The sequence below is a fragment of the Arachis stenosperma genome, chromosome 10 (assembly GCF_014773155.1).
Source record: "Arachis stenosperma cultivar V10309 chromosome 10, arast.V10309.gnm1.PFL2, whole genome shotgun sequence".
NCBI lineage: Eukaryota > Viridiplantae > Streptophyta > Magnoliopsida > Fabales > Fabaceae > Arachis > Arachis stenosperma.
In genome coordinates, this window is record NC_080386.1 from 66117662 (window position 1) to 66134187 (window position 16526).

The following is a 16526-nucleotide window of genomic DNA, read 5'->3' on the forward strand; positions in this document are numbered from 1 at the left end:
AAATTTAATATTTTAATTTTTTTTATTTTTTGGATATTTTTGGAATTTTTTATTTTTTTACAATTCGAAAAAGATATTTTTTAGTTTAAAAATTTTAAAAAATAATAAATTTACAGATCTGTTGTTTATTAGATATTGCTAGACTTTATTTTAATTTTATTATTTAAATAAAAAATATTTAATAATATAATTTAAAAATTCAAAAATAAAAAATTTAGTTTTTTAAAATTTTTTATTTTTTTAAAATATTTTTATTTTTTATCTCCGGATAATGCTACACACAAATAGTTGACTTTTTTTGCTGCACTTGTTCTCAAATTAAGAATAAATTAATTTAAAAAATTAAAATTTTTTTTATTTTTTTAATTTTTTTAGAATTTTTTATTTTTTTTCAATTAGAACAAATATTTTTTATTTTAAAATTTAAAAAATAATAAATTTACAGATCTGTTGTTTGTTAGATATTGCCAGACTTTATTTTATTTTTATTATTTAAATAAAAACATTAAATAATATAATTTAAAAATTCAAAAATAAAAAATTTAGTTTTTAAATTTTTAATTTTTTTAAATATTTTTATTTTTTTATCACCGGATAATGCTACACCTAGATAGTTGACTTTTTTTGCTGCACTTGTTCTCAAATTAAGAATAAATTAATTTAAAAATTTAAAAATTTAATTTTTTTATTTTTTGCATATTTTTGGAATTTTTATTTTTTTACAATTTGAAAAAATATTTTTTTGGTTTAAAAATTAAAAAATATAATAAATTTACAGATTTGTTTTTTATTAGATATTGCTAGACTTTATTTTATTTTTCTGATTTAAATAAAAAATATTAAATAATATAATTTAAAAATTCAGAAATAAAAAATTTAGTTTTTTGAATTTTTTTTAAATTTTTTTATCTTTTTATTCACCGGATAATGCTTGACACACACAGTTGACTTTTTTTGCTGCAATTGTTCACAAATTAAGAATAAATTAATTTAAAAAATTTAATATTTTAATTTTTTTTATTTTTTGGATATTTTTGGAATTTTTTATTTTTTTACAATTAGAAAAAGATATTTTTTCGTTTAAAAATTTTAAAAAAATAATAAATTTAAAGATCTGTTGTTTATTAGATATTGCTAGACTTTATTTTAATTTTATTATTTAAATAAAAAACATTTAATAATATAATTTAAAAATTCAAAAATAAAAAATTTAGTTTTATAAAATTTTTTATTTTTTTAAAAATATTTTTTATTTTTTATCTCCGGATAATGCTACACACAAATAGTTAACTTTTTTTTGCTGCACTTGTTCTCAAATTAAGAATAAATTAATTTAAAAAATTAAAATTTTTTTATTTTTTTAATTTTTTTAGAATTTTTTATTTTTTTTCAATTAGAAAAAATATTTTTTTATTTTAAAAATTTAAAAAAATAATAAATTTACAGATCTGTTGTTTGTTAGATATTGCCAGACTTTATTTTAATTTTATTATTTAAATAAAAAACATTAAATAATATAATTTAAAAATTCAAAAATAAAAAATTTAGTTTTTTAAATTTTTAATTTTTTTAAAATATTTTTTATTTTTTTATCACCGGATAATGCTACACCTAGATAGTTGACTTTTTTTGCTGCACTTGTTTTCAAATTAAGAATAAATTAATTTAAAAAATTTAAAAATTTAATTTTTTTATTTTTTGCATATTTTTGGAATTTTTATTTTTTTACAATTTGAAAAAATATTTTTTTGGTTTAAAAGTTAAAAAAATATAATAAATTTACAGATTTGTTTTTTATTAGATATTGCTAGACTTTATTTTATTTTTCTGATTTAAATAAAAAATATTAAATAATATAATTTAAAAATTCAGAAATAAAAAATTTAGTTTTTTGAATTTTTTTTAAATTTTTTTATCTTTTTATTCACCGGATAATGCTTGACACACACAGTTGACCTTTTTTGCTGCAATTGTTCACAAATTAAGAATAAATTAATTTAAAAAATTTAATATTTTAATTTTTTTAATTTTTTGGATATTTTTGGAATTTTTTATTTTTTTACAATTAGAAAAGATATTTTTTAGTTTAAAAATTTTAAAAAATAATAAATTTACAGATCTGTTGTTTATTAGATATTGCTAGACTTTATTTTAATTTTATTATTTAAATAAAAAACATTTAATAATATAATTTAAAAATTCAAAAATAAAAAATTTAGTTTTATAAAATTTTTATTTTTTTAAAATATTTTTTATTTTTTATCTCCGGATAATGCTACACACAAATAGTTAACTTTTTTTTGCTGCACTTGTTCTCAAATTAAGAATAAATTAATTTAAAAAATTAAAAATTTTTTATTTTTTTAATGTTTTTAGAATTTTTTATTTTTTTACAATTAGAAAAAATATTTTTTTATTTTAAAAATTTAAAAAAATAATAAATTTACAGATCTGTTGTTTGTTAGATATTGCCAGACTTTATTTTAATTTTATTATTTAAATAAAAAACATTAAATAATATAATTTAAAAATTTCAAAAATAAAAAATTTAGTTTTTTAAAGTTTTTAATTTTTTTAAAATATTTTTATTTTTTTATCACCGGATAATGCTACACCTAGATAGTTGACTTTTTTTGCTGCACTTGTTCTCAAATTAAGAATAAATTAATTTAAAAAATTTAAAAATTTAATTTTTTTATTTTTTGCATATTTTTGGAATTTTTATTTTTTTACAATTTGAAAAAATATTTTTTTGGTTTAAAAATTAAAAAAATATAATAAATTTACAGATTTGTTTTTTATTAGATATTGCTAGACTTTATTTTATTTTTCTGATTTAAATAAAAAATATTAAATAATATAATTTAAAAATTCAGAAATAAAAAATTTAGTTTTTTGAATTTTTTTTTAAATTTTTTTATCTTTTTATTCACCGGATAATGCTTGACACACACAGTTGACCTTTTTTGCTGCAATTGTTCACAAATTAAGAATAAATTAATTTAAAAAATTTAATATTTTAATTTTTTTTATTTTTGGATATTTTTGGAATTTTTATTTTTTTACAATTAGAAAAAGATATTTTTTCGTTTAAAAATTTTAAAAAAATAATAAATTTAAAGATCTGTTGTTTATTAGATATTGCTAGACTTTATTTTAATTTTATTATTTAAATAAAAAACATTTAATAGTATAATTTAAAAATTCAAAAATAAAAAATTTAGTTTTATAAAATTTTTTATTTTTTTTAAAATATTTTTTATTTTTTATCTCCGGATAATGCTACACACAAATAGTTCACTTTTTTTTGCTGCACTTGTTCTCAAATTAAGAATAAATTAATTTAAAAAATTAAAATTTTTTTTATTTTTTTAATTTTTTTAGAATTTTTTATTTTTTTTCAATTAGAACAAATATTTTTTTATTTTAAAAATTTAAAAAAATAATAAATTTACAGATCTGTTGTTTGTTAGATATTGCCAGACTTTATTTTAATTTTATTATTTAAATAAAAAACATTAAATAATATAATTTAAAAATTCAAAAATAAAAAATTTAGTTTTTAAAGTTTTTAATTTTTTTAAAATATTTTTTATTTTTTTATCACCGGATAATCCTACACCTAGATAGTTGACTTTTTTTGCTGCACTTGTTTTCAAATTAAGAATAAATTAATTTAAAAAATTTAAAAATTCAATTTTTTTATTTTTTGCATATTTTTGGAATTTTTATTTTTTTACAATTTGAAAAAATATTTTTTTGGTTTAAAAATTAAAAAAATATAATAAATTTACAGATTTGTTTTTTATTAGATATTGCTAGATTTTATTTTATTTTTCTGATTTAAATAAAAAATATTAAATAATATAATTTAAAAATTCAGAAATAAAAAATTTAGTTTTTTAAATTTTTTTTTAAATATTTTTTATCTTTTTATTCACCGGATAATGCTTGACACACACAGTTGACCTTTTTTGCTGCAATTGTTCACAAATTAAGAATAAATTAATTTAAAAAATTTAATATTTTAATTTTTTTTATTTTTTGGATATTTTTGGAATTTTTTATTTTTTTACAATTAGAAAAAGATATTTTTTCGTTTAAAAATTTTAAAAAAATAATAAATTTAAAGATCTGTTGTTTATTAGATATTGCTAGACTTTATTTTAATTTTATTATTTAAACAAAAAATATTTAATAATATAATTTAAAAATTCAAAAATAAAAAATTTAGTTTTATAAAATTTTTATTTTTTTAAAAATATTTTTTATTTTTTATCTCCGGATAATGCTACACACAAATAGTTAACTTTTTTTTGCTGCACTTGTTCTCAAATTAAGAATAAATTAATTTAAAAAATTAAAAATTTTTATTTTTTTATTTTTTGAATGTTTTTAGAATTTTTTATTTTTTACAATTAGAAAAATATATTTTTTTATTTTAAAAATTTAAAAAAATAATAAATTTACAGTTCTGTTGTTTGTTAGATATTGCCAGACTTTATTTTAATTTTATTATTTAAATAAAAAACATTAAATAATATAATTTAAAAATTCAAAAATAAAAAATTTAGTTTTTTAAATTTTTTAATTTTTTTAAAATATTTTTTATTTTTTTATCACCGGATAATGCTACACCTAGATAGTTGACTTTTTTTGCTGCACTTGTTCTCAAATTAAGAATAAATTAATTTAAAAAATTTAAAAATTTAATTTTTTTATTTTTTGCATATTTTTGGAATTTTTATTTTTTTACAATTTGAAAAAATATTTTTTTGGTTTAAAAATTAAAAAAATATAATAAATTTACAGATTTGTTTTTTATTAGATATTGCTAGACTTTATTTTATTTTTCTGATTTAAATAAAAAACATTAAATAATATAATTTAAAAATTCAGAAATAAAAAATTTAGTTTTTTAAAATTTTTTATTTTTTTAAAAATATTTTTTATCTTTTTATTCACCGGATAATGCTTGACACACACAGTTGACTTTTTTTGCTGCACTTGTTCATAAATTAAGAATAAATTAATTTAAAAAATTTAATATTTTAATTTTTTATTTTTGGATATTTTTGGAATTTTTATTTTTTTACAATTAGAAAAAGATATTTTTTCGTTTAAAAATTTTAAAAAAATAATAAATTTAAAGATCTGTTGTTTATTAGATATTGCTAGACTTTATTTTAATTTTATTATTTAAATAAAAAACATTTAATAATATAATTTAAAAATTCAAAAATAAAAAATTTAGTTTTATAAAATTTTTATTTTTTTTAAAATATTTTTTATTTTTTATCTCCGGATAATGCTACACACAAATAGTTGACTTTTTTTTGCTGCACTTGTTCTCAAATTAAGAATAAATTAATTTAAAAAATAAAAAAATTTTATTTTTTTATTTTTTTAATGTTTTTAGAATTTTTTATTTTTTTACAATTAGAAAAAATATTTTTTATTTTAAAAATTTAAAAAAATAATAAATTTACAGATCTCTTTTTTGCACTACAAGAAACGTCGTTAAAATCGACGGCCAAATCGACGGCTTAGCCGTCGATAATATTGAAATTCGACGGCAAAATAAACGGCGCAGTTGGTCGCTATAAAGCCTGTCGATTTTTCAAAATGCTAATAAAATCGACGGCTTACATAGCCGTCGATAATAATCTAATAAAATGGACGTCCATTCCGTCTGTAATATGGGTGTGAGAATTTTACATTCTTAATAAAATCGACAACATTGCTGTCGATATTATTATTTAAAATCGACGTCTTCTCTGTCGATAATTGATTTAATAAAATCGACAGCCTTTTTGTCGATATTTAACTTAATAAAATTAACAACACTGCTGTCTATAATATGTTTAATAAAATCGACGCTAAAGCCGTCGATATATGCTTGAATAAAATCGACACTATTGCCGTCGATATTTAACTTAATAAAATCAACAACACCGCTGTCTATAATATGTTTAATAAAATCGACGCTAAAGCCGTCGATATAGGCTTGAATAAAATCGACAACGTTGCCGTCGATTTTAATAGTTATATGTTTTAATTCATTTTTTCTATTTGAAAAATAGTAAACCGTTAATACAAATAAACTTTTAAATATAAAATAAAATTTAAACAGAATATTAGATAACAAGACAAATAAACTTTTAAATATAAAAATAAAATTTATACTAAATATTAGATAATGAGTTTACAAACTTATCAAAATAATAAATAACCCTCTAACATAAAGACTCAAGACAAGATAAATAACTAAACTTAGACTTATATTCGTTTAAATTGCAATCTACTAATAATACAAAATATTCAAAGTAAAGTAATTAAATAACCTACTCATACTCGTCTAAATAATCATCTGAGTCATCAAAATCGTCGTTAGAATCATCCTCCCTTTGAGAACTCTGTGGTTGTCCTGGTCGCTGCAGAATAGGTGGAAGTTTTCTACCTGGGGTTGGGGTTGGGACTGGGGCTGGGGCTGTGCTTTTCTGAGAGCTTGGGAAAGTAAAAGGAGGAGGTGGGGGAACACGTGATCCAGAACTACTAGGACCCATGGCTCTCACATACTCAGTCAAACTGCTCAACTGATGACTAAATTGATCCATCTGTGAGTTACTGATGTTGAGATCCTCACGCAAGGATTCAACAGTCTGTTGCCACTCTCTTTTCTCCCTTTGGTAGCGGTCTTCAAGCTCTCTATATTTAGCGGCATATTGTTCAACTTCCCTATTGAGTATTATGATTCGTTCTCTAAGATCCAAAACATCAGCGCTGGTGGTCGTGGTTGGCCCATCAACTCGAGGCCGCACCATGGAAGAGTCCCTTACCTCACCCATGCCATATACCCTACCTCTTCGTTTTCCACCCACTGTCTCAATCCATATGCTTTCCTCAGAGACAGGCGGTGGATCAATTACACCAGCCTCTATAGCAGCCTGCCGCTCTTGGTCAGCCTGAAACATACGCTCTTGAAATATATCCTACAATGAGGTGAAATTATTGATAAACTACTATAAGTATTAATAATGTATAATAATTAGATAAAAAAATAGTTACAATTAATAAAGGTAAGTTACCTTTGTCTTTCGGGAGTGTTCATCAACCCATTGAGTCCTATCCTCTTTGCGAGTATGAGTGTGCTCAAAAAACTCATCCATACGTGATTGTCTTCCAAGCGAATGATTCTACATAATGTAACCAAATTATCATGTAATATGGGATGTATTGTACTAAGCAATTGATTAAGCAGAAAATAAAACTCAGCAGTTTGCATCAATTCAAGAAGAAACTAGATCAAGATCATTATTAAGAACAGATTTCACTCTCTATTGATTAAGGCTTACCAAAGCATAACCAGATTTCACTCTCTTTTGGTACCAACTTATAGAGCATATGTCTACTTCAGTAATAATACAAATTGGTCATTATGCCATAATAAAAAAAAGGTACTTAGGTACCCTTCAATGGCCCCCAACATTATGTCTTGCAATTCATGAAGCACAAGATAAATAGATAATGACTTACTTAGAAGACTGCATACAGTAATTAAGTAACACTCTTACATGCATAAGCATAATAATTAACTATGAAGCATGATCATAATTGGAGTTAGAAAACCTTGGCTTAGTCATAAGAGACAAAATAATGATGTCTACTTTAATGGAATAAATATTATTGCTCGGTGCTGACTTACTAAATCAGAAGAAAACCAAGATTAATGGTTGGAAAAGTTATAAGCAAAGTAGCAGTTCATTGTTAAATGTTTAATGTACTTGTTTCTTTCTCCTGCAAGATTTAATAATTGATTAATTATATAAATAAATAAATAATGTGGGGTCCAGCAAATGGGCCAAGGAAATCAGTTAAACTCCCTCTTCCAAAGAAATAATTGATGATTGCTTTGTTTTCATGTGTGGGATGGGAGATATGTTATGTGCAGTTCCCACTTCCCACTGTGCTTGCTAGCAAAACAAAAAGCTCTCATCTTTGTATATTTGGAAAATAGCAGCTTGATGATATCAGCATGAAGTGTGATGATGATCCATATACACAATAAAAATCACCTTATTCATCACCAATGTATTAACTAAGTCCTGTTAGATCATAAATCCTTGTCAAGATAATATGATCTACTTTCACTCCTAATGAACTTGTTTCAATCTGGTGTCACACACTCCTTCCAAGTATTCTGTTTATAATTAGTAGGAATTATAAAGCAGGCTATCTACTGTGTCCTTTCTATGTATAGTGCATGCAAATACATATTATTTATTTTATCAATTTATATTCAAATTCTGTATAATATAAATATAAATTACAAATTCTATAAGCAACTTACTAAGCGTAACCTCGCTTCTGGAAAGGTGGTGCCTCCTGCAGTGTGAAGAGAAGTACCTCGAGTCGATTTCCTGGCAGCTGTATTTCTCGCCTGTAGTTGTCTATAGGCATCAGTGTTCCAACGTCTCATCAATTCACCAAGAACTTCTGGTGGGATCCAATATGGACGGGCACCTTTTTTGCGAATGGCATGGAGCATACCTCGCAAGCGCTTGGCAGCCCTAAACCTCCAAGCTTGATAGATATCATCCTCTTCCGTATCAATAATGTCAAAGCATTTCTATTTTAAAAAAATCATTGGAATAAAATTTAGCCTCTGAACAGATACAAATTTATTTTGCTGATAAATAAATAACAAGTAATGTTGAGTTTAACAAGTAATAATAATCTAAAGATATCAGAATTCTCTCTAATAGCAAAATTATGTAAAATATTAGGATAAAACGAAAAACAATAATGAGGTTTAGATAATACAATCATGTAGTGAAAATCATCTAAATATGCTGATCTTTTTTCTAGTTCGAGTTGAGTGCCTAGTTTCATCTAAGACAATGTTGAAAAAATTAAGGTAATAATTAAATTAAAGAAAGCTATTAATTTAGATTGTAGACATGATCCTTCAGAGCTCAAAAGCCACAACTTTAGGTCTATGGTACAATTATATATAAGCCATCAATTATATATAAGCTTTATCCTGCAAATAGTTTCAATTTGCAATGCACAGTTGCACATATACACGCACACTTGCTCTCTCTCATAAGTCACTTTTAGTCATAAATTAGGGAAAAGCAAGCAAGCAGACAGACAGCTACGCTCTCTCAACACTAACACCACACTCAAACACACCCACACACCCTCTCTCTCTCTCTCTCTCTCTCTCTCTCTCTCATACCACACAGAAAAGAATTAAAAAAAAGTGAAACAGAGAAGCATAATAATAGATATGCATAACTTTGTACACAACTACACATGATTGGGCTAGTCACAAGTTTAATAGTACTATTGTCGAGAATCCAATGGGTGTCATGTTTGATGTTTGTGAAGATTTAAATTCAAATCAAAGGTTTGCACATGGATGGCAGCAGGGGTAAACTTCAACAATATTAGGCTTTAATAATCAAATGAAGCAGAAGAGAGTTCATTAACACAGTAAAACAAGGTAGATAAAATTTACCCTCCACTCAGTCCACCATATTTTCCGAATATCATCATCTGCCTCATCAAAACTCAGCCAAGGCTTGTTGTAGTTTTCCTTAAAAACCTGAGAAATACGCTTCAATCCAAGCTTAGGTGGGTGCCAACTACATCAAAAACCAAAAAAATGATAATGACATATTACTTAGTAAAAATGAGACATATTATTCATAAAATTTAAAGCAAATAACAAACCATTTGGCACCATCATATCTAAGCTTTGGAGCACTTGTGCTGGAGTGACCAGTGGCAGTGGATGCTCCTTAACCCTGAGCATCTTGGGTACTATTAGATGTGGTTTGTCTTTCCCCACAAGATCCTGGTCGACTGGGAGCTACAATAGCTGGATCACTCTGCACACCATGTGAGGCAGTATTGGAAGGTTCATTGGCTTGTTGAGTGCATGATCTTGGCACACCCGGAGTAGGCATCATTTGTATTTGAGGCTCCTGAAGGAAGGGGGTAGTAGTAGCAATAGGTGGCGGTCTCCCATTGGTTGGAGCAGTCGTGTCAGATGATGACCCAACGAGAGAGTATGGATCCGCATGCAAGTCAAGGGGCTGACCAGTAGAAAGCCTAGGCCTCCCCTTTCGGCCTCGGCCACGGCCACGGCCGCGATCTCCGTCTCTACCAACCATATCCTGTACACATTAAAATAAGCAAGTTATTATCCATACTAATTAAAGTAAAATGCAATTAAAAAATGAATAGCAGAGGAAGAAGAGAATAGAAAGCAATAAAAAATGAATCTGAAGTTTGATTTAGTATTTGGAAAATTATTACAAGCCTCGAGTCTTCTACCTAAGTCAGAGGCTATATATATATATATCAATTAGTCTTCATCAACTGCCATAGTAACTAACATAACTAAATTACTATATCTGGAAATTCATAACTAACTTCAACCAATTCTATTTTGACAGCAGAATCTGGTTTCCCATTATCTCTTTCATGCTTCCAATACATTATGCATAGTGCAGCAACCAGATCAATTTGTTAAAGAAATTAATACTTATTTTGATTTATCTGGTTGCTCCTTCTATTGTCTTATTGTGCATCTCCGGTTTCCCTCCAGCTGACACAATTATACACAACAGGATCCTGATAATAACATCTGCTGCTCCTAACAAAACCCATAAATCATATTCATCACACCCCACCTATTATTTCTTTATTTTACTAGGATTCTTAATGTAATCATTTATTATAGTCCCATTTCTCTACTTACAATAAACAATGTAAAGCCATTTGAAAAAAAAACACTTAAATAACCAGAAATTTTGTTATTAATTGTTATTTTATGTTTTCTTACTTAGTACAAATGTATTATTCAACCCTTTCCAAAAGTAATCATATATAGCAGAGGATGAGAGATCGACAGTGACATAATTGTCGAATTAGAAGACTAATAGTATAGCTAATTAAGCAAACTTGGAAAGAAAAGAAAAAAAGGAACAGAAAAGGATATCTCATCAGAGACAGCTGTTGGATTTTTGCCAAATGAATATGATACTATTTTTTATACTATACAGTTTGTTATTTTTCTACATTTAAATTCGAACGTGTATAATATATAAGTACTATTAGTACACTTGTTACTATTGAAAACATGATGTCAGGTTTAACTTCATTTCCTACTCTATTTTGTTACATCCAAAAATAGTAAATTCCATCAGATCAGATTAGGGTTCATGAAATTCATTTTTTTGGCCAGATATTGCAGGTTAATTTATTGTTTGATTGGAAAGTGGGAAACAGATACTGATACCACACCATGATCAAAGAACAGCATTTTTAATTGCAACCTTATAGCATGTTGGTCTATATGTTGCTCCTAATTCAAGCCATGATAATCAATAATCTCAACAATATAATAATTCTCAAATATAATAGCCTGAGGGGTAAGTAAGTAAATAAATTAAACGTGCTAAGCAACAAATAAATGTATCATCATCACTACAATAACATGTTAGTCAACATCATTTGTCAAACATCTTCAAGACCACAACTTCTGGTGGAAAAAGAGAGAAGATATTATGGATAAATGTGATAATATAATTAGCAACTTATATATCAACATTATTTCTTTTAGTGGGGTTGATTATATTATATATGATTCAGTGAAGCCAAATTAGCGACTGATTAGAAACACGTAAGAATGCTAATAATTTTCAAAATCATATTAGGACTATAATTAATAACTACATGCGATTTTCAAAATCAGATTTGATTTCAAAAGGGAAAAAAACCTATAATAAATAAACAAATTGCGAATTAATTAACCATTTTCTGATGATAAACTCCATATACAGATTAAGAAAAAGAAATCACAAAACAAAAATGACTTGAATCCAAAGTCATCACAGTATCACTTAAAGTCAAGGTTCAAGAGTCTTAAAAGTAAACTAACAAATTTGCAAACTAAGAATTTACAACTAAAACCTCAATCCGAGAATTCTGAACTTCCATCATCATCAATGTAAGCATTATCGTCATCATAGTTCTCAATGTCATCGTCCTCCTCATTATTTACGTTAGGAACCTGGAGGTCAGCTACTTGAAGTTGTATCATATCAACATCTCCTGACGTAGATGCTAATGATGGTGGAAACTCGGTTTCTGAAATGATCCTAGCATGTGGAGGCTCATCATTCTGATACACCTCGGTTTCAGATTCATTTTGTGCCTCCTCCATTATTTTTCGTGGTTTACATGTAATCACAACCTTCCAATTAGACTTACAGCCTTGTGGATATGGCATGTAATACACTTGTCTAGCTTTTTGCGCAAGAATGAATGGATCGTAACTCCCATATCTCCTAGTGGGTAATACTTCAATTATTTTGTAGTCTTTGTGCCTACGCGTTCCCCGAGGCCTAGTAGGGTCATACCACTCACAGTAAAACAAGGTGACTCTTAAACTAACAAGACTTGGATATTCAACAATCAAAATCTCTTTAAGAGTGCCGTACCAATCAGATGCATCATTCCCTCCATCACCTTTAACATATATGCCTGTATTATCTGTCTTCTTTCCAGATGCATGCTCAGGAGTATGAAATCTATACCCGTTAACCTTGAACATACCAACACTCGTGGCCCTAGTAAGTATAGATAAGCATGCATAATAAATAAAAAAGTAGAAGGTTAAACCTTGAATACCTTTTTTGGGAGTCTTAAACTCTACCAATACTTTGTGATAGTGTATATGCTGAAGAACCAAATACTCCACTATTGTTTCTTTGATCAAAAGATTCTATTGACCCACACCACTACAATTCCCACTGTGAAATGCTGCATAGAAATATCAAATATTGCAAAAGAGTATATCAGAATCTTGAGTTCGGTAGCAGAAAACTGAATATTCTTTCAATATTGATGATTTCTCATACTTCACAAAGAAGCAGAAAACTAACTAAGCTCCAAGAAGCTAAACCAGAAAACAAAATCAGCTAGTAACAAAATGTTTAATCAGTAACCGAATATTATAACAAATTGCAAAATCAACACATGAAGAATAAGCAGATGTTGGCAATTGCTAATACCTGAGCTGAAATTACAGCAAGCAATAATTGAAGAAATGAAAAGGGTAGTGTTAGAAAATCAAAATATATAGTTAGGAACAGGGAATCATTGCAATCTATAGATATAACTCTAGATATAACTCTAAATTTCCTGCTAGTTTCAAGGATAAATAATTGTATATCTTCATGAAGCAAACATACAAATTGAATATTATTCAGAAATATACAAGTAATTTGACGTGGGATGACTTTATAAAGTAGTTGAAAACCAAAATGAGATACAGTTGAGCACCTTAGAGAAGCAATCAAAGAACTGTATTGAAAGCAAATTATGAAATGCCTTTCATTTTGTCTATGTCAAAAAATGTGCCATATAGGTTTGTGATAATGTTATATGAGTATGACAGCACATAATTACATCAGAAATTTTGTGAGGCCTAGCAACAACTCTGTCCAATTAGTCTTGATCTTACTGTCTGAAAGAACCTGAGAGAAATTTATGATTTTGGGTTCAATTAATTGAATTCTTTTTTTTCCCATAATTAGTTAATGCAAACATGATTATCCACTATAACTAGTTACTTCAAAAGGGAAGGAGAGTGATTACTGTTTGCATAATCAGATTGCTGATTAGTGATTGCCAAATAATAATATATTAGCTTTAAAATCACTGATCCATAATTATAAATAGATAAATCTATGATCTGTGTCCTGTGATGATAGCCCCACTAAATAATGGATCACTCATCCATGGCAAATATATCAAAAAAATGATGAGAAAGTGCATAATCTTTGAAGGCATGTGACTTAAGCCACACTCAATGGAATAATCCATGGAAAATATATCAAAAAAATGATGAGAAAGTATATAATCTTTGAAGGCATGTGACTTAAGCCACACTCAATGGAATAATCGGTTAAAAAGTAAACACCTACTTAAAAGATATGGGGGTTTGATTAGTTTGCTTGGGAAGTGATTATAGACATAGACATATATATAATAACAGAAGATAGTATTGTATTATTAAAATAATAATAAATAAATAACAAATAACAAGATTCTATTTATATTATACGATTAATTAATATATGGAGGATTCATTTTCATGCCCTGCTTAACAAAAAAAAAAAACTCATGGAATGTCATTGGACCAATCAAGGGAAAACATTAAGTATACCAACTGTATAAATATGATATATAGTTGAATTCTTCTCCATGGATTTATTGCTTATCCCTTTTACGGTATAAATGTGAAACTCTCTTTCTTTTACACAAGTTGTATAATATAATCATTAATAAGGATATATTTTTTTCAACAAACAATCACTTAAGCCAGAATGGAACACTCTGATTCTTTTCACACAAAGATTAATCAATCATATGATTATATTATACAAATACTTTCCTTGTAGAACAACACTCTCTTCTGTTCTCCACTTGTTCTTTGATCTTTCTATTCCTCCTAGAATTCTGGCAGCCACCCTTTCTTTCCTTATTCTGTTTTATTCAGCTTTACAAATTTTATCAATATCATTTGGTTGTTAGTTAGTGCATGTGCTACTTTTTGTTATAAAATCCCTTCAACTTCTGAATTTATGAATTTTAATTTCATTTAATCTAAAACATATCAAATCAAAGCAGCTAACTCTGCTGTTCTCCAATTTTTCTCCTCTTTTTATTCTTTGACCTTTCTATTACTCTCTAAAACAGCTACACACTCTTCCTTTTTTCTTCCACTGTCTATTAAGCTTTTTAAATGGGAACATTGTGTTCCTAAAGTCAAAACTCAAGACAAGGGATTAAAACTTTAAAATTGTATTTTTGTTATCAAGATCTATAATTATACCATCACCTTTGTCCTTCTTTCTATATGATTAGAAATTTCTATTTTCAATTCTTTGACCATAGCTTAATTTCAAAGCAGCTATGATACCTCCTTCCTCCTGTGGTAAATTCCAAATATCACCCATTCGTTCTAATCAATATAATTCTTGTTATTAGATTCTTCCCTAGCTAGATACAATTCACTATTTACTATTTTACTCTATCAAAATGTTATAAAATTGAAAAAATAAACCTAATAATAATCATAATAATAAAGCCTTACATACAAAAATTCCATTCAGGCATTTCTCCGAACATGTGGTGTGCAGAGTACAAAACAGTAAATTTCAGTTTAATCTAAGCAATATTCAACCCAGTAATTTCAGAAAGATACAGCCAACAACAATTTCAGTCCAGAAACACAAGTTTTAACAAACCTAAGCCTAACCAAAATTTCTAAAAACAGAATTAAAAAGCAGTGAAAATAAAGAAAAGAAAGACAGGGAACAGGGGAAGGGAACCTGCATTGATGAAAGGAGGAAGAAGAACGGAGAGGCGGTGGGGTGGAGGTGATCTCGCAGTGGCACAGAAGGTCACCGCCGCTGGTGGTTGCTTGAAGACGCGGACAGAGAGTGACTCCACGAACAGGGGTGTCGCATGTAGGAACGAAAAAATGGAGAAATGGGGAAGAAAGAGAAGAAGGAAGAGAGAGAGGGTAGGCGATGGTGGTCGCCGGTGGTGGTGTCGGACGGAGGCGGTGTTGAAGAGAAAGCGTTTTTAATGATAAACCTAGCTTGAATTTGGGGAAGACATGCGTTTCTGAACTTTGGAAGTAGGAGTTGAGAAAATATGTTTTTAGTGATAAAAATCGACGGCCCGTATGTCGATTTTATTCAAATTTATCGACGGCAAAGGTGTCGATATTTTAAATAATAAAATAGACGACAAAATCGTCGATTTTAATATAAAAAAACAACATATCTAGCGTCTATTATATAGCTTAAATTTAGACCGTTCATTCCATTTTAGAAAGTAATCTAGATCGTTCAAATTTATCGACGGCATGGTTGTCGATACTTAAAATAATAAAATAGACGACACATTCGTCGATTTTAATATAAAAAAATAACACATATGGCGTCTATTATATAGATTAAATTTAGACCATTCATCCCATTTTAGAAGGTAATCTAGACCGTTCAAATTTATCGACGGCAATGTTGTCGATATTTAAAATAATAAAATAGACGCGATCTTCGTCGATTTTATTTTCTGCACCTCTAATATGACGATAATAGGGAAATAAATTAATGCATTATAAAAATATCGACGACAAGACCGTCGATTTTAATATTTTTATTTTTAATTATTTTTTTTAGTAATATCGACAGCAGGCCGTCGAAAATTATCGACGGCAGAAATAACCGTCGATTTTTGCCGTCGATAAACACGCTTTTTCTTGTAGTGTTGTTAGATATTGCCAGACTTTATTTTAATTTTATTATTTAAATAAAAAACATTAAATAATATAATTTAAAAATTCAAAAATAAAAAATTTAGTTTTTTAAAGTTTTTAATTTTTTTAAAATATTTTTTATTTTTTTATCACCGGATAATGCTACACCTAGATAGTT

At 26.6% G+C, this 16526-nt stretch overlaps 1 protein-coding gene across 1 annotated transcript; it reads right to left on the reverse strand.

The window, feature by feature from the left end:
* Nucleotides 1-6344: 6344 nt before the first annotated feature.
* LOC130957183 (uncharacterized) lies at nt 6345-7302 on the reverse strand. Its single transcript, XM_057884053.1, has 2 exons — nt 7089-7302; nt 6345-6992 (listed from the first exon to the last, which is right to left on the reverse strand). The coding sequence occupies exons 1-2, from the start codon at nt 7167-7169 to the stop codon at nt 6345-6347; spliced, it is 729 nt and encodes a 242-aa protein (XP_057740036.1). The 5' UTR covers nt 7170-7302.
* Nucleotides 7303-16526: the final 9224 nt, after the last annotated feature.

Coding starts and splice junctions, on each gene's coding strand:
- LOC130957183 (XM_057884053.1), bottom strand. CDS start 7,169: ATGGATGAGTTTTTTGAGCACACTCATACTCGCAAAGAGGATAGGACT. Junction 6,993..7,088: donor AACACTCCCGAAAGACAAAG/GTAACTTACCTT, acceptor ACCTCATTGTAG/GATATATTTCAAGAGCGTAT.